At 41.5% G+C, this 21,596-nt stretch overlaps 1 protein-coding gene across 1 annotated transcript in view; it reads left to right on the top strand.

Moving 5' to 3' along the window:
- Positions 1–21,596, top strand: part of OMA1 (OMA1 zinc metallopeptidase) — a 661,753-nt gene that overhangs the window by 81,474 nt on the left and 558,683 nt on the right. The window contains exon 2 of the mRNA XM_086952966.1: positions 16,525–17,063. Within this exon, the coding sequence (XP_086809092.1) occupies positions 16,543–17,063 (521 nt within the window). The 5' untranslated portion in view covers positions 16,525–16,542. The remainder of the gene's footprint in view (positions 1–16,524; positions 17,064–21,596) is intronic.

Below are 21,596 nucleotides of genomic sequence, written 5' to 3'. Positions count from 1 at the left end.
ACCCTTTTTTTTAACAGATTTGTGTTAACTTTTCTTCAGTCATCTTACAATCATACAGTTCAGTCTGGACCATCATCGCAATGGGCCAATCTTCAGAATGCAAATCAACAGTACTCGATATCCCGTGTCCCTACCTAACTCCCCCTCCCTCCCTCCCACCCCCCCTTATCAGTGTGCCCTCCTCTATTCCCCCTATGAAATGGCATAAAACCCTCGTGCTCCGGTACCCAACTCCCTCCTGAGGTTATGTACCACTACATCCAATCAGGAGTCCAGTGACCCCAACTAAATGCACAGGCGTGCTCCATGTCTCTATGCCAGGTTCGCCTCACCCCTCAGCCTAATATGTAGTGACCGTCACGGGTGGTGAGGTTCCAGGTTCTACTTGGCCCCATCTCCCCTACGGTCCAGGTGTTCCCCGCCCCAGTCGCAAGTTCCTGACTCGCTGGCGCATCCCCCCCATCCCCTTCATCTGCCTCTGCTGTAGACTGAAGCTCCACTACCAGCGCGCCACACGCCCTGGCCACGTCTAGCGCCCTGTCATTGGAGGTGCGTCTGGCTAATTGTAGTCTGAGCGTCCCTTCGCTGCTTGCCCATTGTTGGAAGCTCCCTCACCATCTCAGAAAGCTGGGTCCCACTCTTGACTTCCAGTGCATGGTGAGTTCCCTTTTTGCCGTAATCAGCCCCAGATCAAAAAATTTACTTGTGATTTTTGTGGCAGGTGTGTGTGGGAACCAAAGTAAAAGGCAAGTCCCCATTCCTACTTCAATCTGACGCTCTGTTACCCTATTTTTTTCTTGATAATTGAAAAATACAATTTTGCTCTATATTTCATGCTCTGTCCTTTTCTTAGTTACGGTTGCATGACACAGGAATGCATGGTTAAGCCACTCGTGTCTCTACTACGCTGCATACATTCCTTTATAACGCTTGCCTTTGCCATGCAATTTTGTGGTAAAGGGATGACTGGTATAGGGATGTGTGGTAAAGATCAAACCCTATGTAACCTGCCCTTAGCCCTAACAACAATCCAGAAACCGCAAGCCCTAAAAAGTACCCCAACCCCACCCTGAGCCCTTATACCCCACAAGCCCTAAAAACTTCCCCGACCCCTCAAGCCCTCTAAACTATCCCTATGCCCCATGAGCCCTAAAATCAAATCCACCCCAGCTCTAACCCTGAGCCCTAAAATCTACCCCCAAACCTTAAAAGCTACCCCCACTTCCCAAACCCCGGCCCCAGACCCACTTGCCTCACCATGTCCTCTCCTGATCCTTCCTATTCCTTGGCCGACCCAACTCAGCATCTGGACCGCAATTTATAAGAACCACACATATGCGTGGTTAAGGCATATGCGTAGTTAATTCACATGTGGTTGCGCTTGCGTTGGAACGACACATGTGGCTCTGCCCATATTCTCCATAACCTTCTCCTGCGTCTGACACTACCTTATTCTGTTTCTCTCACTTCACATACAAGCAAAACGCCCCTTTCTGACATATCTCTTCTGCTGTCCATGATTGCGTAACAATTTGTAGAGTTTGGGTCTTGAAAATTGTTACCACCCCAGGGTCACCCAGTAAAAGAAATCGAAATTCACAACAGCTTAAATTTGAAGATGGCATTGACATGTTTTTTTAAGACATATATGTTGCGTCATTACTCCCTTTGGACAAGGTTTTATCTCTTACACATTCCTATTAGGCTAAATATAATGAATAAAGTCACACGTTAATAGCTAGCTACATTAAGAGAGAGCACCAGCATCTCTATTAAGTGGCCTACAGATGACTAAATAGGCCACAGATTTACGAGGGGTGCTAACATTAGCATTATTTACCAGGAAGAGGGTTCACACACGGGTTTATAATTTTTTTATATATATATTTTAATTGTATTTTATCCCTCTTTAATACTTGACAGCCCATATTTCACAACCATCCTCAGGTTAGCATACATTTCCCATCTTACAATCTGCTGGGACGTGTGGAGTAATGCCACATGTCATTATGCCCTTTGTCTCGATTTGCTTATTATACATGGAGTCTATGCTCAAGGTTTCTGAAATCAGAACTCATGGCATTCTAAATTATTACAAAACTAGATAGCACAGAACTGGGGTAAGGGACATAACTCTATGTCAGGACCGGAGGTGAGTATTATGCTTTACGCCTTCTTCACTTTATTCACAGCAGCCCTTTTATTTCAGTCAAACAAGAATCACCTTACCCATGGAACATTGGGAATGATAAAAACAGTGGGGAAAACAGGCACAAATTCCAACAGGTACCCAATCACAGGGTAGCGTCTACATCCTAGTCCCTCTCCTCTGTTCCCACTGCCTTTCTTCGCTGCTCGCAGCCCAGATAAGTGTCATTTTCCTTTTTTCTTACCATATGTGTATGGTTGACAGTGTTCTATACCCTGTGTGATTGTGTGGACTGCGTAATGGGACTGCTTTGCGCTTCTGCGAAACAGCATTTAATTCACTGAACAGTGAAGAGGAGTCTTCCCTCGACTAGACGCCGCTGTGGTAGCGGCTTGGGTCCGGCACAGACTTGAAAGCCTGAAAATTGCTGAATTATGACGCCCTTCTCCATTGGCAGAGTGCAGTGACACAGAGTAGAGTGGTGCAGAGTAAAGTGCAGTGGCATAAAGTAGAGTAGAGTAGAGTGGAGTGGAGTGCAGTGGCGTACAGTAGGGGTGGGCGGAAAATCCGTTCCGCTCGCGGATTTTGCGGATTTTCGGGAAATCCGCAATCCGCGAGATTCGCGAATCTCCCGCAAAATCCGCAAATCCGCGAGCAGCGGATTTGGCTCGCACTGCTCGCACTGTTCGCGTGAGTTCGCGCCCCGCGAATAAGTGCGAATAAGTGCAAAATTGCAGAAATACGCTCTTAGCAAAACTGAAAGTAACTACTTACCAGGTTCAAAAGTTCAGGCTCATCATTAGTAGCCATTTTCTGTAGTGCTTCCTGAGGGGCCCCTCCAGAGTTCAGTTGCAGGTTGCAACTATTATGTGACCCTGCTCTGAACCTCAGAATAGTTACATATATGCCACAAAGGTCCTGAATTACAGCTAAGGGAGACAAGCAGGAGCCAGGCTGGAGGTTCAAATCCATTATTCAGCCCCTAATTCATTATTGTCAGTTGGGGCAGGGCAGGTGTTGTAACTAATTTTGCAACAATGAAAGCACTTAGCAAGTTCAAAAGATCACTAATCAGGAAGCACTAAGGAAGCAGGTGCCAGCTAAAAAAATATTCTGTGACACATTAATCAGCCCCAAATTAATTCAGGTCACTTGAGGCAGGGAAGGTGTGCTTGTTGCCACAATAATGTACACTGACTGGACAACCAGAGGGTGCTGTGATGAAACAGAGGGTGGCATGGGTGGGCCAGAGGGTGGCATGAGTAGTCAGAGAGTGGCAGTGGTGACAGAGAGTGGCAGTGATGAAGAAGAGTGTCCCAAACAGGCTGGACACGTAGAAACAACAAGTTCGCGAAACTTGCGACCCGACAGGTAAGTTCGCAATTTGCGACATTGTACAAAACCCTCGCGAACTGGCAGAAACCCGCGCAAACACAAAAAAAAAAAAAATTCGCGGAAATTCGCGGATTTTGCGGATTGCGAATCCGCAAATCCGCAAAATTCGCGAACGCGAGATCCGCAAAATTCGCTCATGCTTAGCGTACAGTAGATTGTTTCAGAGTAGAGTGAAGTGGCGTACAGTGTACTGGTGCATAGTAGAGAGGAGTGGTGCAGGGTAGAGTGCAGAGGTGTGGAGTAGAATGGCGTAGAGTGCAATGGCATTGAGTAGAGTGATGTAGAGTGCAGTGGCATGGACTGCAGTGATGCAGAATAGATTAGAGTGATCTAGAGGGTAGTGGCATAGAGTGCATTGGCGTAGAGTGCAGTAGCGTGGCGTAGAGTTGAGTAGTGCAGAGTAAAGTGCAGTGGCGTAGGGTAGAATGGAGTTCAGTGGTGGAGAGTGCAGGCTTGCCGGGTAGATTGTCGTAGAGTGCAGTGGTATCAAGTGCATTGTCGCAGAGCACAGTGGTGCCATGGCGAAGAATGCAGTGGTGCATGCATTGTAGATTAGAGTGGCATAGAGTGCAGTAGAAAGGCGTAAAGTGTAGTTGCAAAGAGTGCAGTGGCATAGAATGCAGTGGTGTAGAGTAAAGCGGCGTAGAGTGGTGCGGAGTAGAGGGGCGTAGAGTGCCATGGTGTAGATTGGCATTGAGTGCAATAGCGTAGCATGTTGTAGAGTATAGTGATAAACAGTGTAGTGGTGCAAAGTAGATTTGTGTTGAGTGCAGTAGTGTAGTGTGTATTGGTTTATATTAAAGTGGCATAGAGTGCATTGGCATGGAGTGCAGCGGTGTGGAGTGGCTCAGGGTAGATTGCAGTGGTGTAGAGTGCAGTGGCATAGAGTTGAGTGTCGTAAGTGCAGTGTCATAAAGTGCAGTGGTGCAGAGTAGATTTGAGCGGCTTAGAGTACACTGGTGTGGAGTGCAGTGGTTCATAGTAGAGAAGTGTGGGGTAGAGTGCATTGGCATAGAGTAAAGCGGTATCGAGTCAAGTAGCATGTAGTGGTAAAGAGTAGAGTGCAGTGCAGAGTGGCATAGTTTGGAGTAGTGCAGAATAGAGTGTAGTGGAGTGAGGTCAACTGGAGTATGCTTGGTGTGGTAGGGCACTGTCATTACAGACAACGCATCTTCAATTGAAATGACCATTACATTTGCACAGACATATAGTTTTTACTTATAAAAGAATAAAATTCACAAACTATAATGTGTGGAAATGTCATCACCTTGTGTATCGATTTGTTTTGATTGTATTAAAATGTTTTGTTTCCACCACAGTTCAGAATTACCCAGAAATGTGTTTCATTTGAGCATTCCGAATTCTGATATATTCTGAAATATTAACACAGTTCATGTTTGTTGTGTGCTAGAAAAAATACCATCATACAGCTTCTCTCATATGGGTATCCAGTAGGATTGTCACATAAATCCACTCTCTTGGAAGTCAGAGAAAGAAAAGTAAACTCAAAGCATGATGCTGTTGTACGACACCCATTTTATCATTATTTTTAATATAGACACCCGCACAGTGCATGATCATGGCGCCCCCTTAATTTTATATGCACCGGCACTGCACATGATGTTGTTGCACTGCCCCCAATAGATCATTCATTTTAAAAAAATATATTCACGTACGCCGCGCATAAGTACTGCGCCGCTTCATTTAATAAGCATTGGTACTGCGCGATCATTTACAATGCAATAGGTCTCGTATTTGTGAGAATCTGAGCTATTGCCTTTGTAAATGACAATGCCTTTTATTTACGTGTTGGTTTTTAAAACATAAATAAAAGGCATTGTCATTTACAAAGCCAATAGGTGAAACTCTCGCAAATGCGAGACCTATTGCATTGCAAACGCTTGCTCCTATTTAGTAATCTGTGTTAAAATAACAAAATGACTCGGAAATACTGATGCAGAATGTGCCCTTTTCTTACAGTATAATTTATTCAACCCTGCCTCTCTTTCTCTGTTTGTCTGTCCTTATATCGAACCCCTATACCTATCTTCACCTGTCTGTGCTAGTCTCCCCGTGTATTTTTATCCTTGTCTTTCTCTCTCTCTCTAAACTCTCTACTTCTCCAGCCACATCCCTCATTATCTTTATCTGAGTTGTCTTCCTATTTTTGTTCTTTCTCTTGCATTTTTCTCTCCTCTCATATATCTCTTGTTCCCCATCTGTGCATCACCATGTACTGGGCTGCTTATATTGTCTTGGACGGTCTGGGCTCAGTGCTTTATTAGGTCTCGCCTGAGACAGTGCATGCGCTGTCGCTTGCAAGACATAACGTGTGGTAGTCCAGCATATTTTATTCTGAGCAAAACATTACTCTCTGAGCGAAACATCACTCCAACGTATTTTACTTCATACAGTTCGCAATATTGGCACATCTGTCAAGTTTCCCTGGTACATGTGTGACTAGCTGCTTTAGTTCAGGTCTCTTCTTGTTTGCATTCTGGATTTTGAAGCCCTTGTTTAATAATGGGATAAACAAGACTACAATTTCCAGAATACAAATAAAACAAGAATTTACACTTTGTCTTCCAGGGCTTGTCCTGTGTGCTGAGCAGCAGCACCTAAAAAATAAAATAACGCAGAAGTTGAAGAGCATCAGCAAAAAAAGCCAAAACCTGACACCAGTATAATGGAGAATGTGGACTAGCTTCCAAGGCTGATGAGCATATTGTTGGTTCCTGTTTGCGGTGGCATGGTGGACAAACAAATGACAGACTTTGATGCGATCCCGCTTGTTACAGTGCGATAACTATACCCAGATGCGGATCCGGTGCTCACTGAACCATAGGGTTCAAGGTGCACCCTGCTAATAAAGCCCAAATGTGCCAAAGCCTGTCTTGGGTTGCTTATGTTCCCAATCAGATAGGACCTGGCCTGATAGTTCCTAGTGGAGCAGGCCCAAAACTGATATGGCTGGTTCCTGTCTGAGGTGGCATGTTGGGCAAAAAAGAGATGGCCTTGGATGCGGCCCAAGTAATTACATGTAGCTGAGATTACAAGTATTCCGCCCATCACTTTTTTCATTTCATCATACATCATGAAGTACCAGCAAGTTTGACTTTTGACCCGAACTTGATAATGTATTTGTGTACATATGTTTTGACGTAGCAGCCATTTGTGGCTTTTATTTTCATTTACTGTTGGGAATGTATGGGCACCCATCATATAGTGGTGAAATTACAGCCCTCCTAAAAAATATTAAAAAAATAAACAGGGAGTGGTACGGAAGCAGCAGAGGATTTTGTGGGGGAGCAAGTCAATGACGAGTATCGGTGGGCAGGGAGAGGTGGGACAGGAGCAGAGTTCAGTTGAGCTTCGCTGCCAGAGTGCATGTTTCATTAAGCATCTGTGTTCCTTCCTCCTTCTGCTCCTGGTGAGAGTGGGATAAACACAGAAGCACGCTGTGTTTAGGTATGCAGAGTTACAAGTCAAATTTTCTCCAATTGGGCACAGTTAGTTTACTTAATGGTCTGAGAGTAGTGAATAAGAGTATGGTGTAAAATCTAGGAAACATATTCCTAAGAAACATGCTAGAAATATTTGTCTTTTTCACATTAATTGTAACACTAATTATAGCAATATCTTTTATGTTTTGTGGTCACAATTCATGTACTAAGTAGCAAGTTATGCCAATAAATGTTTTGAAACATACTTTGTGTCATTATTAGTACAGCTGCTCCAGTGTGACATTCTAACCACAAAATGTTGGTTTCCCAATGGCCACTGTGTCCCTGAAAACAGAGGGACTGTTTCTTTATTAGAAAACGCCTCTCCCCATGAGAAGGGGCAAGGTATGGGTCTCCAGTTTACTAGATTTGCCTTCCTTACATATAAAAACATTTAACTAAGTCCTTGCGTTATAGGGGATCTAAATCTGTAGACTTCGTTTATACCCCTACAATGGTATACACCTGTTACAACGCATTCGTTACTCCGCACTACCATTACAACGCGACTTTTACAACGCATACCATTACAACGCATTGCGCTGGGGGGCGCTCTAGGATAGGGAATAAGTATAATTTACTATCCAACACCTTCCCTAGGGTCCACGGGGACTGGAGTTAGAATAGTAAATTATACTTACCACTATCCAGCACCTCAAAGCGCTATGCGTTGTAATGGTATGCGTTGTAATGGTCGCGTTGTAACGGTAGGTAGTTGTAATAGTATGCGTTGTAACATGGTACATCCCCCTACAATATACATAGGCTTTCCTGTTTTCAGTTTCTATTTTTGGTAAATTCTGGAGGGGTTTTTTCAGTGTTTTCAAGTGATTTCAATACCTTAAAAACAGTTGTTATCAGTGATTACACATTTTTGCGCCACTAAAAACAACAGAGAAAGTGTTTTTCCGGTGAACGTTTTGCTTTTATTATTGCTTGCTTTCTGCTCTGATAGAACATGGTATATAGACAGTGTACGAATAGTGTATGTGAGGTCCAAATAGATTTTTGCAAATTAAACTTATTGTAGTACACCATACAATACTTCTTCAGTGAGTCTTTGGTCATGTGCGCTCGCTCTTTCCTTCCCATGTAAACTTCTGTGAAAAGACCCTCTCAACTTTGGCACTTGAGAAGGGCAACGCCAGAACAGCCAGTACCCAATTTGTTAACTCAGGCCACTGACATAGCTTTCCATGCCAATACTGCTGCACTTGAAGATTGCGATTCTCAGGACAGGTTCTGCAACATTTGCATTGAGCTGGGCGCTTATGCCCTCAGAGTTATTGAAGCGGTCAGAAATGAAGCAGCACTTTTGAAACTACAGAGGAAATTCCCCTATACTGAAGGGCTCCAGAACTTGTACAGAGTACCTCAGTGAAATTTCATTGACTTCAGATGACATTGGTGCTGAAGGTACATTTATATGCATCATTGCAAGCCATTTCTCATACATTGTAAAATAAGTGTTCCTGAAATGCTCTTCAACATTGCTTTGCTTGCCAAGTGGCAAGCACTCTAACATGGAACATGTTGCAGTGTCAAAGTCACTAAAGGTGTCGCCCAGCCTACTTTCAAGGAGATGTTTCACATCTACACCAATTATGCTGAACACTTGGCAGACAAGGGTTTTTTCAGACTCTAGTTTTTTTATTATGTCCACTACAGAAGTTATGTTTTCCTGTAAAAATAGAATAATGCATTAGAGTGTACTTTTTTCACATCACTATCAATATGCGACCAAAGATCCTCACATTTCTTGCCTTTGGCATCATCACTCAGCAAAAATTCTGTAAACGGTTGCCACATGGATAATATAGCATTCATAGCCCCTTGGACTGAGAACCATCAGCTAAGGGACACAGTTGGGATGACTCTTTTTTGATGCCACACAAAGCACGAAATGATAAATATTTGTGATTTAGTTCCTGTGCATAAAAAAACAGTGTACCAGAATGGACTAAAAAGTCAATAGCATCCCTCATTAACTCTGAAGATTGTAAAGACGCTTTCAGCATACCATCTAACAAGTGGTAAGGATCTCTTACAGGGAATCACTTCAGCTTGGTATCAATTTTGACAGGTCATCACACAGCTTTTTCATATACGTAGCTGAATCGCTGCAAATATAAACAATATCACTCCAATCTTTTTTGAACGTGTTCAGCGCTGGGATGCCTTCTGGTAACCCCGCGCTTTACAAAAACGACATACAATACAATACAATACAATACAAAGAACCTTTTTTGCAGAGCATTCCAAGTGACACTGCGTTCCATGTTTTCCAAAAGTCTGGTGTCATGTTTTCACCACTATCTCAGATGCTTGGTGATAGCGCTCTTTATACATATACTTGTACCTATACCTTGCATTGAATGTTTGAAGCCTGAGGTGTTGGCAATTCACTTACTATCAATACTGACCCACTAGAAACTGTGGGCTGATGTATTAAGGGTTTTTACCCATTCTCTGTGGGTAAATGTGATGACACATATTTGGAAAGGTTCTTATTAAACCAGCCATTTTACCTATCAGTTAAAAAATTAAACGCAGTCAAAATATCAAATATGATTTTGATATTTCCTGATTCTCTACAGTTTATAAAATAATTAAACGCGACTTAACATGCTCATAAACTCTGCATTTTTAGACCAAAAACCACAAAATTGAAAAAAGCAAAAGGAAGAAGAAACAATGTTTTCGTGCATCCCTAAACAGCAAAACTTAAGCAGAATAATGTTAGCACAGTCTTTCTTACTGCTAGCTTGTATAACAAAGTTACATTCTATTGGCACCTTCAGAATGAAAAAACGACTCTTTCACTCTCTTTTTCCTTTGTGTTATGTTGTGTATTTCTTTAATGTGTATTCTCTCCATGCCTCGTGTTAAGAATGTAGAGTGTGGAGTGCACTTGTGTTCTAGTGTTTTACCATTGTAGGTTGAGCTGCTGAGGAGATGAGACCGTTTCCCTTGGCCCTCACCTGTTGTCACTTTAACTTTAATAAATACTTATCCTACAACCACCTCGAGTCTGGATTGCCTTACTACAAATTGGCGACGAGGGAAACCAGCGTCAAAGCGCTTTTCAAGACGTATATTTCATCAAGGAATGCGTCAAAGGAATTTGTCATTTAAAGAAAAACGGAAAATAACGAAGAAAAGTTGACCGGAGCAAAAGGAAAAAAAGACTTGCGTGAGTCACATCATATTTTTTTTTATCTCCCTTTGCCTACTCTGTGTCTACTATTACATGCGAGCTTAAATCGATCAAGGCCTCTTTTAACAGCCGTTATTAAGCAGCCTACCGGCATTGTTCAATTTCGCTTGCCGTTCCATTGCGTGCGCTGTCTTCAGAGGAGCCTCGCGCGTCCTTCACCAGCGCGCCCTCTGTCAAGAACTACGTCAGACGCAGGTCACGCAACGTGACCCCAACGTGGCGGCCATCTTAGTTGAGTTTGTTTACCACTCGCAGTTACAGATCGGCATTTCAGTAAGGAGAAGTTTCGACATATAAGTGACTGCGCTTTTCTTTAAAAAAAAAAAAAAAAAATAAACGGAGAAGGTTGATCTACACAAGGACATTCTGGACAATACAGTAAGGTGAATTTTAGTTTTAAAAAGAAAAAGGTTATATATATTTTTGGATTTTGTGACATTATAACAGGTGAGAAGGTCGAGCGAAGGCTCATATTTTCTATTGGTATTTTACCTTTGTGCATGGAAGAAGGTGATTCTAGTGTCACTACAGTTAATAAGGACACGAATATGGCACAACAAAATTTTTCAATTAGTCCTCCGGAACCTTTTTGGGTGAAAGGTACCCAGCCAAGCATAAAATGGTTAGAATGGAAAGAGTATTTTATCAATTATTTGGAAGCTGTAGATGAAACCAAAAAAATGAAACCCGAACAGAAAAAAAGACTACTTCTACATTCACTGGGACCAGTAGGGTTAAAGACATTTTCCAGAATGAGTAAAACTGATGATCCTGATCTTGATGAATTTGGGAATGCCATCAAAAACATGGATAAATACTTTGCTCCCAAAGTATGTGTCGGGGTCATAAGACATAAATTTTTTCAAAGGAGGCAAACTAAGGAGGAAACTGTAGATGAGTGGTTGGATGATCTTAGGAAGCTCGCCATTGATTGTAAATTTGATAATTTACATGATGACTTAATTCGTGACCAACTTGTGATGCACAACAACAACTCAGGGCTACAAGATCGTCTTTGGGTTAATGGAGATGCACCTCTCGACGATGTGGTAGCCATCATGAGAAAGTCTGAGATGTCAGGAAGGTGTGCCACTGTAGTGAAGGAGACTGAGAAAGATGTGTCTAAGACGTCAGGAGCAGTTTGTAAAATTCAGGCCCCTAATAAGAATTTTCGTCAACAGCAGCAACAAGGGAGATGGACTAGTCAGCCTACAAGATTTCCAAACAGGAACATGGAGGATAGGAGATGCTATAGATGTGATAGTAAAGAACATCTAGCTTTCAGTAGACTGTGTCCTGCGCTAAAGAAGAAGTGTGGTATTTGTGGACTTTTAGGTCACTTTAGTAAAATGTGTCGCAGACGCAGCAATGTGAAATATGTATATGAGGAGGAGGGGGAGAGTATGGAAGAAGTAGATGATGAGGATGAATGTTGCATTAAGAGTGTTCGTGGGAACTATGTGATTAATATCTCTGAGGATTCCCTCAAAGGGAAACCAATTTGTGAGATATCTCTTGGTGGAGTGGTGATAAATGTGTATGCGGATTCTGGTTCCCCATATACGATTATAAATGAAGAGGTTTGGAAAAAAAAATTTGTAAAGAAGATTGGTGAGCAATTGTACCCGTCGGATGTTTGCCCAATCAGCTTTACAGGCAACAGAATTGGAATGATTGGCTTTAGGTGGCTTACGTTTCTATTTAAGGGCAGGTCCACAAGAGCGAAGTTATATGTAGCAAAGGTGGGACCATCAGTTTTAGGATGGTTCGACCAGAAAAAATTACACATCATCTTAGACCCTAATTCTAAAGAAAAAGTTTTAATTTTGGATGACTGTAGTAGAATGGAAGTAACTCTCTCTGAAAAATTCCCCAGGGTGTTTAGTAAGGAGCTTGGTGCTTTGAAGGGATTTGAACATAGGATAATTTTAAAAGCTGACGCGCTACCCAAGGTTCACAAGGTAAGACCGATACCTATGCTGATAAGAGAGGAGGTCAAAAAAGAGATTCAGGGACTACTTGCTAAGGGTATAATTGAAGAGATTGAAACATCTGAATGGATTTCTCCGATTGTGGTTGCCCGGAAACCCAACGGAAAAATCCGTTTATGCATTGATTTGCGCCATTTGAACAATAATATTGTGATCGAAAAATTTCCCCTTCCAAGAATCAATGAGATGGTATCTTCCCTGAAAGGTGCTACATGGTTTTCCACGGTGGATCTCTCTGCCGCTTACCACCAGGTAATGTTAGATCCCGACTCTAAAAACCTAACGGCGTTCATTACACCGTTTGGTTGTTACCAGTTTAGGCGTATGCCTTTTGGTTTGGCCTCAGCCGCTGCTGTTTTTCAGCGGTTGATGCACAAACTTTTTGGGGACATGGAGAACATCTCTTTCTTTCAGGATGATATCCTGGTTGCTGCAAAAGATAAAGAGAGTCATGACTTAAAACTTCAACAGGTTTTGGAAACCTTACAGTCAGCTGGCCTGACTGTAGAGTTATCCAAATGCAAGTTCAGTCAAAGGAGTGTTGCATATTTGGGACACATCATTAGTGAGGAAGGTGTTGAACCCAAACCAACTTTAATTGAAAATATAGTTAAGTTCTCTGCCCCTGTTTCCAAAGATGAGGTGAGAGCATTTCTTGGCATGGCCGAGTACTGTGCTAAGTTTATAAAAAATTTTGCTGCGAAAGTTTACAATTTACGTGCACTGTTGAAAAAGAACGCTAAGTTTGTTTGGAATGAGTTGTGCGAGGATGAGTTTAAATTGATCAAGAGTGAATTACAAAACGTGAATGCACTTGCCAGTTTTGACCCCAATATTGACTGTTTGTTGACCACTGACGCAAGTGACAAGGGTTTAGGTGCCGTTTTGTCACAACTTGATGAGGATGGTAAGGAGAGGATCATCTTATTTGCTTCCAGAGCCCTTTCCCCTGCTGAGTGTAGGTATCCCATTATCGAAAGAGAGGCTCTTGCATGCGCATGGGCTTTAGAACATTTTCGAGCATTCGTTTGGGGGAAGCCTGTGACAATTCGCACAGATCACAAACCCTTGATTCGTATATTGTCGTGTGAAGGTATTTCTGGTGCGTCTGCGAGGTTAGCCAGGTTGTCTATGCGGATGAAGGAATACATCTATAAAATGGTTTACTTACCTGGGAGGGACAACCGTGTTGCTGATTGTCTATCTAGACTTCCACCTCCTCTCGAAATATGTGATGATGACCCCTGGAGTGAGTATTGTGTGGCTTTAGTACATGACTGTGGTGAGCCTGCTATAGGTAAAATTGAATGGATGGCTGAACAAGAAAAGGATACTGTTTTAAAAAGTGTTTTAGAATATATCTGCAAGGGCTGGCCCAAAAAAAGGAGTGTTCCTGGACTGGACGCCTTTTGGCAAATCCGCACGGAATTGTCATCTGAAAATGACTTACTTTTTAGGGGTGATAGGATTATCCCACCCGTATCCTTGAGGAAGAGAATTTTGCAACTTTGTCATGAGGGGCATTTTGGTATTATGAGGACCAAGTCTACCGTCAAAGGAATGTTTTGGTGGCCAGGTATTGACGGTGAAACTGAGGTTTTTGTTAAGAAGTGTGCTGTTTGTGGGTCCGCTGACAAGACCCTTAGAACGCTTAAGCCCAAGATGAGTGATGGTCTAATTCCTGACTTCCCTTGGGACACTATCGCAGTTGACATTATTGGACCCATTGGGGATTCTAAAGAGTATGGGTTAGTTGCCATTGACCTTTTTTCAAAATGGCCTATTGTAAAATTTGTAGACAAAGTAGACACTCTCACTGTGCTTAATTTTCTTGATAAGATATTCATGACGGAAGGGTTGCCAGCTTGTGTGCTATCTGACAATGGTGTCCAATTTACTTCCAAGCAGGCTAAGGAGTATTTTGTCAAGTGTGGTATCAAACACAAAACTACCGCACTGTACAACCCTAGTGGGAACGGCACTGTCGAAAGATTTAACAGAGTAATTAAGGGTGTCATTCAGGCCTCAGTGCATAGTAAACTTGACTGGAAAGTACAGGTTCAAAAGGCTGTCTGGTCATACAGAGTCACTGTGCAAAACAGCACTGGCACTTCCCCGTTCACCATGTTGAGAGGCAGGACAGCGAGATGTAAATTTAATCCTGCATGGCTTTTTGATGGGAAAATAGCTTCTTGGTCTCCTGTTGAGGTCAAGGATAAATTGCTGTCTAATCATGAAAAGAGCAGAGAGTTTTATGACTCTCATCACAACACCAAAGAGGTCTTGGTCAAGGTTGGCGATTGGGTAAGAGTTAAGAAACCTTTCAAGGTACCCAAGGGGGAAAGTCGCTTTGAACCACCATGCAAAGTCGCGGAGATTTTGAGGAATTCTGTGAGACTTGATGACGGAAGAGTGTGGAATCTTAAGAACATTGCTTTAAATCCTGATCAGAATTTTATTGAGATTCTTCCTGATTCCTGTGTCAACAATTTTGATTGGGTGGAGGATCAATTTGAAAATAGTCAGGTTCAATCTCAGCTTGGTAATGATTTTGTTTCTGTTGATGTGCCTAGACTATCCAATCTTCCTCCGCATATTGAGGGGGGAGTGGGTGTGGGTTGCACTCATGAAACCAGTGCATCTTCCTCCTCGAGTCTGGGCACATCTGGTACTCAAGATAAGGTCAGTGTTTTGCCTGACAAAAGAACAAGAGTTGCCCCCGGTTGGCTTAAAGACTTCGTTGTATAGTTGGTTGTTCCTACTTAAGGATTTTACCTTTGACTTTGTGTTTTTCCCTTCTTTTATTTTTTCCTCTTCCACTTCACCTTTCTTTCCTTCTATTGTATAAGGGGGGGGGATGTGTTATGTTGTGTATTTCTTTAATGTGTATTCTCTCCATGCCTCGTGTTAAGAATGTAGAGTGTGGAGTGCACTTGTGTTCTAGTGTTTTACCATTGTAGGTTGAGCTGCTGAGGAGATGAGACCGTTTCCCTTGGCCCTCACCTGTTGTCACTTTAACTTTAATAAATACTTATCCTACAACCACCTCGAGTCTGGATTGCCTTACTACACTTTCTTTGAATGGTATTTAGTTTGTGAGTTGTGCAGGTGTTTTTTCAGTGTTTATATGTTTTCACTGGTGAGGGCTATTTCTCTTTCAGTGGGGTTTTATCAGTTAATATAGGTTTAAACCTAAAACCCCAGAGCCTAAATATACAACAGTGCACAGAAAGAGAGGGGGGGGGAGCAATGGATGCACAAGGTTGGGATAAAAACATGAAGAGCGTGAGGAGATGGGAAGGCAAAGAGGAAACATGGGAAAATTATTGAATAAGAAGCAAGCAAATGAGATTTACGAGAGAACCAGCCAATGATAAGTAACAGGCAGACCCAAAATCCAGTGCAAGTATTGGTATTAAACACTTGGTCTGTAAGTGAGGCCTGACAACCTGGATTGGAACAGCTAGTCTTGCAATGATCTGTGAAACTTGGGAAAGATTTTTGTCTGATCATTGGGAAATGTATGGACAGTGCTAAAAAATGTGAGTCTAAAAAGTGACTAGCATTGATGGGATCTGCAAATTAATGTAAGTACTGTGGGGCATGCACGTGGGGTATCACACTAAGGTAGACCGTGACACAGCACTGGAAAGAAACTTTAAAGGTTAGGTACAACTCACAGTGGTCAGGTTAATCAATGACCTGGCTGAACCCTCACCAAATCCCATCTACACCCAAGAGTGCCACCCACACTCCTGACCACAGGTACACTGTATACACAAGGCACCACAGCGCTGCTGTTGAGGCAGCGGGAATAGCTGCTTGGACTACATTGGGTGCTGCTCTTGCCCCCTCCAGGCTGCCTTTGCTACTTTGTTTCTCAGGTTGGTGTCTTCTCCCCTTCCCAGTTCTTAACTCCCTTTGCAGCATACCTCAGGTGACACCCTGCCAAGGATTGTTGGTTTCCCGGATGGAAATGGAGGCTGTGAGCTGTCCTGTTGCTCAGTTGGTGTGAAAGGGATAGTAGGTGTAGAACAGCAACTATACTGGGGCAAATCAATTGTATTTACAAATGTTTGTTTTTTAATTTTTAGTTGGCCAGGCATCAGTACTTTTCCTCTGGCCCCCGGTAAGCTCTCTTGACTTGTCATCTCTTCATACCTGTTAGGTCTCTTGCACCTCAGTAGACCAGAGTTTATCCCAGGATAATAGTCTCCATTGTTGCCTCCATCCCTTTAGTAATCCTGATATGTTCTTTTCTTATTTCAGACTAAAGAAGCATAAAGAATGGGACCTCTCTGCTTTCACCTGCTTGGAAATATAAAGTGCTCTTTCTTTCGCTTAGGTCCTTTGTTTAACGCGGGAAAATGCTGTCGTCCTCACTGCGTTATGTCTGGGGTGCTGAGACGATATCTTCAAAAAATGACAGGCCCTGCTCATAGCGATCATCAGCAGAAATCAGGCAGGAGCAGTGGGTTTTGTGTTGAACCATGGAACAAGTCTTGCTTCTCCAAGCAGTTTCTTTCAAATCCTAAACTACCTCAAAGTCATAGCAGTGTGCCACTGGGTCTGAGCACATCTAACAACTGTAGAAGCCCCAGCTTCCTGTTCTCATTAACTGGCAGACATACTCCACCACCAAGCGTCAGCTTTCAAATGGGACTTCATGGTGCTTTGGCTTCAAAAGCTTTTCAGAATCAGATCAACCGGCATATCCATACCTCACCGCGAGCATATCTCCTGATACCTCCTCAGGTGTGGCTGCTCCTCAAACCAGCACAGAAACTCTTTGCAATCATCATTGGCAGGTGACAGACCTACTTTTTTATGTTGTGAATATTTGTATAGAATTTTACCAATGCTTTAAATGAGTCGATACTCACATGGACTGAGTACCGGAACTTTTTCTTTGTGATACTCCTGAGTACCGAAACTTCTCCACGGACAAGAGTGGTGCACTGCTGATTATCTCACAGCTCGTCAGCACCTTCAACACTCTGGAAGTCAGCAGATTAGGGTGTGGCTGCCGAATGTTTGGCTTATTCTTTGTTCTTGTACATTGGGGGAGACAGGTGGCTGTAAAACCTAATGATAGGGGTGTGGGGTGCATTGTGCAGGGCAGTACTGGTTTCTAGCAGGCCTCTGGTTTTAAATGACTGAAAAACTATGCCCACCAGCAATTTAAATTCCACAAATTTACTTGAAAGTAAAACCCTGCTCTCTACAGCAATTTTCTGATTAACCTCAAATATAAAAAAAACCTAAAAGGCAAAACAAATGGTTTAAACATTTTTTTATAGAGTGGTTTGGTGCATTTAAAACCAGCAACTTCTTTTTTCGCATAGGAAACCAAACATAAACAAACGTGACAGGAGGCTCCATTGAATTTATGACACTTTCAGACATTTCTGTTTTTTTAACTGGCAATGCTTTGAATTCTGGAACTTGTAGTTTCCTTTTCTCCTCCTTATTGGAAAGGGATTTTAAAGATGTGCAACATGCAAAGCACTGATGGTTAAAATCAGAGACCATTTGAACATGCATGTCATATAACATGGATCCATTCGGAAGCTACCAAACCCCTGTTCATGTATGTTTGGGGTTAAACAAATATCCACAATTACCATAGTTTTGACTTTTTTTCATTACAAGGATTCCTTTCAGGGCACTGCTTTTTGTGTAGACTGTGTGCATTCGTCGAGGCAGTCAGGGAATCCTTTCATCTCTTTGCATCTATTTAGACAAGGGACAAGATCCGCCTGGCAGAGTATGCATCTTTCATTCTAGAGGCCATTCTGATGTCTGAAGTGGAAATATTATGCAGGAAGTGGCTTATGCATTTGCTGAAAAGTCCTCATTAAATTACATAGAGGGCCAGTGTGCTTGCTGGAAAGCAGCGCATGCAACAGATGTGTTTTTCTATGTAGATAGCTCTGTTGGTTGCAGGGATCTTTGTATTACCCTGTAGGTCACAAGTTAACATCCTTGTCATATAGCTTTGGAGCATCAAGGAGCTGCAGGCAAATAACAAGGCATATATTGGGAACCCTACAGTTTTTTCCTCAATTTGTTGTTATTTTAAGGTGGCTAAAAAGGATAACTTTAGGTAGCAAAAAACACTTATTAGTAATTGCTATGCAAATGGTTTTTAGTGGACATGGACAGATTTTAGTGGACAGGACAAGGTTAGTGGACTTCTGGACAGATCCTTCCGACATTCTTACAAAGCGTGCACATTTTTGCATTCAAGGCTTCGGATCAAAAAACGAGCCCCACCGCTTGTACCACCCTTCGCACTGCCCTCATGCCTGCCCCACACTCCACCGCTCCTTTTGGTGAATACCTGCACTGTTTATTTCCATTTAAAACACTGCATTTTACTACAGTATGTAGGTAACTGGAAACTTGGCTTTTTAGCTTCCAGTGTTTATTCTGATGTCTATTTTGTTTTCATTCGCACTAATCATCAAATCACTGCCAAGAAGGACTTCTCTCGGGAAATTGAACAAGCTAGAATTTCGTTTTGTGATTTTTGAGCCCCCATTTGTATATCGTTGCCAATAATAGTTTTCTGTGGCATGGGTTTCCTTTTGCAGTACTTAACTTTATGCTGCAACTTTTCTCAATTGCTTTTATCCTGCAGGTCTCAAGTTAGAGTCCTGTGAATGTTAATTGCGCCTTTCATCCTTCTCAGATCGATGCATTGAGTACCCTTAGACTCTGTAACAAACCTGCTATTTTAATGTGCTTAGAAATAGCAAAAACAAGGTATTACGGAGTGCATCTAAAGTTTATTATTTTCACAAGACAACTTAATTCCAAGTAGCTACATTTATATATGGAATTAGTAGGATTTACCTATGAAATTATCTCTCTGTTTTGTGGCTCTACGTAACCTCTGTGTGTATTACAATATATGCAAGTGGATAAAATAATTGTATTTATTTGTTGAGCAAGAGAAATCCTGTGCAAAATGGCGCTTGCTGATCTTTTCGTCATGCTTCGGGGCAACCAGGATCACTGTGGCATTACGGACCAACACTTGAATACATAACATTTTTTTAATTTGCTGCCTCTGGGTAAATCCTTCATAACATGTAAGTTCCTGCGCATTTCAGTGATTAGTTTTTTCGGTACCAATTTAAAATACTCATTAAAGAAATAAATGCAATTAAAAAGTAGATAACATCCAATAGGCAATTATAAAAAAACATTATTACAGATTGGTGATTAAGTCATTGCTTCAGTTTCTGATGTTTTGTCAGATTGGTTTGCATAACATGTCCTAGCAAATAAGATTGAATCCAATTCACTATAGAAGTTCTTGTGTCAAGTTTGACATGACAAATGCAATTATGGTTTTTAATGGGCTTCCACCACTGCTTGCTCAATCTCAGATTGTGACCAGAGGAACAGAAAATAGATCCTCTTATCAGGCAGTTCATGCATATGCATGTTGTTTTTTTGGATAAAGTAATTTAAACCATCTGTAGCCATTCACGTTCTACCAATTTAATCTAGTCTAATTTTAACCAGAAGCCGTGGGTATCAACATTTCCTTTTTTAAATAAAATTATGTCATTATTTATAACAAGTGCCATGTCATTGGTGACTATGAGCCTACCTGTCTTAGATATGGAAAGTCATGTTTAAAATGACTCAACCTTCAGATCGTAGCTTTATTAAAACTTGCCACTTTCCAAAAATAATTTCAATAATCAGAGATTCTGTTGACAGAAAATGTCAGGTAAATTTTGCGTTAGTAGTTCGTCATGTTACAACTACCTGATTACTGTAAAATTGCTTCTAGAGTAAAATGGATCTTATTTCCTTCCCACTGGTTAAAAAGAACTGTGTTTTTCTCTGCACCACAGGCCCTTTTCATTACTTTGTTTACTGGAAGCCAGTTCACTGATCTCAGGGCAGGAGATGATGGGATCGAGTAGAAGCCTGGCCACTGCATTTTGTCCCAGATAGGGCGGCAGATAAAACTGATATATGAATATAAATGTAATCAGCGAGTAAACATTTGGAGGATTCCTCCTTGCATACTATTGTAATACAATAATATGTAATCTAATGATTATGAGAGGTTTGCCATGTTTTACAATTATGAGTATAAATAGTGGTGGGTCTATGAAGCGAAAGCTATCTGATCTACTCTTTGTATAAGAGGGAGTTTGAAGTGTAAAAATTAATTCTTTCTGGGATGTTGGTTTCTCCTTTTTTTTATAGATATCTCTTTACAAATCTTCTAGGGTTTTCATTTGAAAGAGTTTACAAGCATGAGAATTGTATTTGAGAAATGAAAGGATAAAATATAAATAGACAAATGTATACAAAGTTACACCTGCAGTATTTCCACCATGACTTTTAATCTTGTGAGCACATGTGCACTTTCTCCTTTAAATAACAAAAAAGACCACGCCCATCTGTAAGGTCCATATTTCCCAGATACATTACATTTGTATCACCGTTAATTCAGTTGTGGCCACAATTGTTTTCTTTTCCATGCAGAGAGGGAGCGTTGGCAAGTTATGGTGGATTTCTGTCTCCTGCATGCTGTGGCCACCATGCTGGGACGCTGGGAAAGGAAACAGAAGATGTGTAATGAATGAATGATATATATATATATATATATATATATATATATATGTATGTATAGATATATATATATATATATATATATATAATATATATATATATATATATGTATAGATATATATATATATATATATATGTATAGATATATATATATATGTGTATATATATATATATGTGTGTGTGTGTACATATATATGTACATGCATGCAAGTACATATATATGTACATGTATGTATGTACACACACGTGTATACATATATATATATATATATATATATATATATATATATATATATATATAATATATATATATGTATATATATGCAGAGAACTCCTTCCAAAAGAAAAGAAGCAGAGGCCACGTAGGGGATGTCAGGAACCACTTTAATGAAGCTTAACTCTTACTCGACGGATGCATTTCGGCATGATAGCCTTCCTCAGCGCCTAGAGTTTATGAGCAGGGTGTGGGCGAAAGATGGTTTACAACAATGTCCTGCCGCACACCGATAGGATCGCGTCTGACTCCACCTCCAAGATAGTCAATCTAGATCACCTATAGATTCGAGGCTGCTGCAGAGACTGCAGATCCCAGAATGCAGTTCTTTGGTAAGGTGAGTGAATTGTATGCTTGTTGCAGACTTCAGGGTTTGTCACCATCGCTTTTACAAGTGTCCCGCATGTGGCTTCTGTAAAGGTGCCCCCTCGAGTCCCCTGGACCACAAAACCCCCGGAGTTCA

The sequence above is a fragment of the Lissotriton vulgaris genome, chromosome 1_1 (assembly GCF_964263255.1).
Source record: "Lissotriton vulgaris chromosome 1_1, aLisVul1.2, whole genome shotgun sequence".
Lineage (NCBI taxonomy): Eukaryota > Metazoa > Chordata > Amphibia > Caudata > Salamandridae > Lissotriton > Lissotriton vulgaris.
The sequence above is the reverse complement of the archived record's forward strand: the minus strand, read 5'-3'. Positions and strand labels throughout refer to the sequence as shown.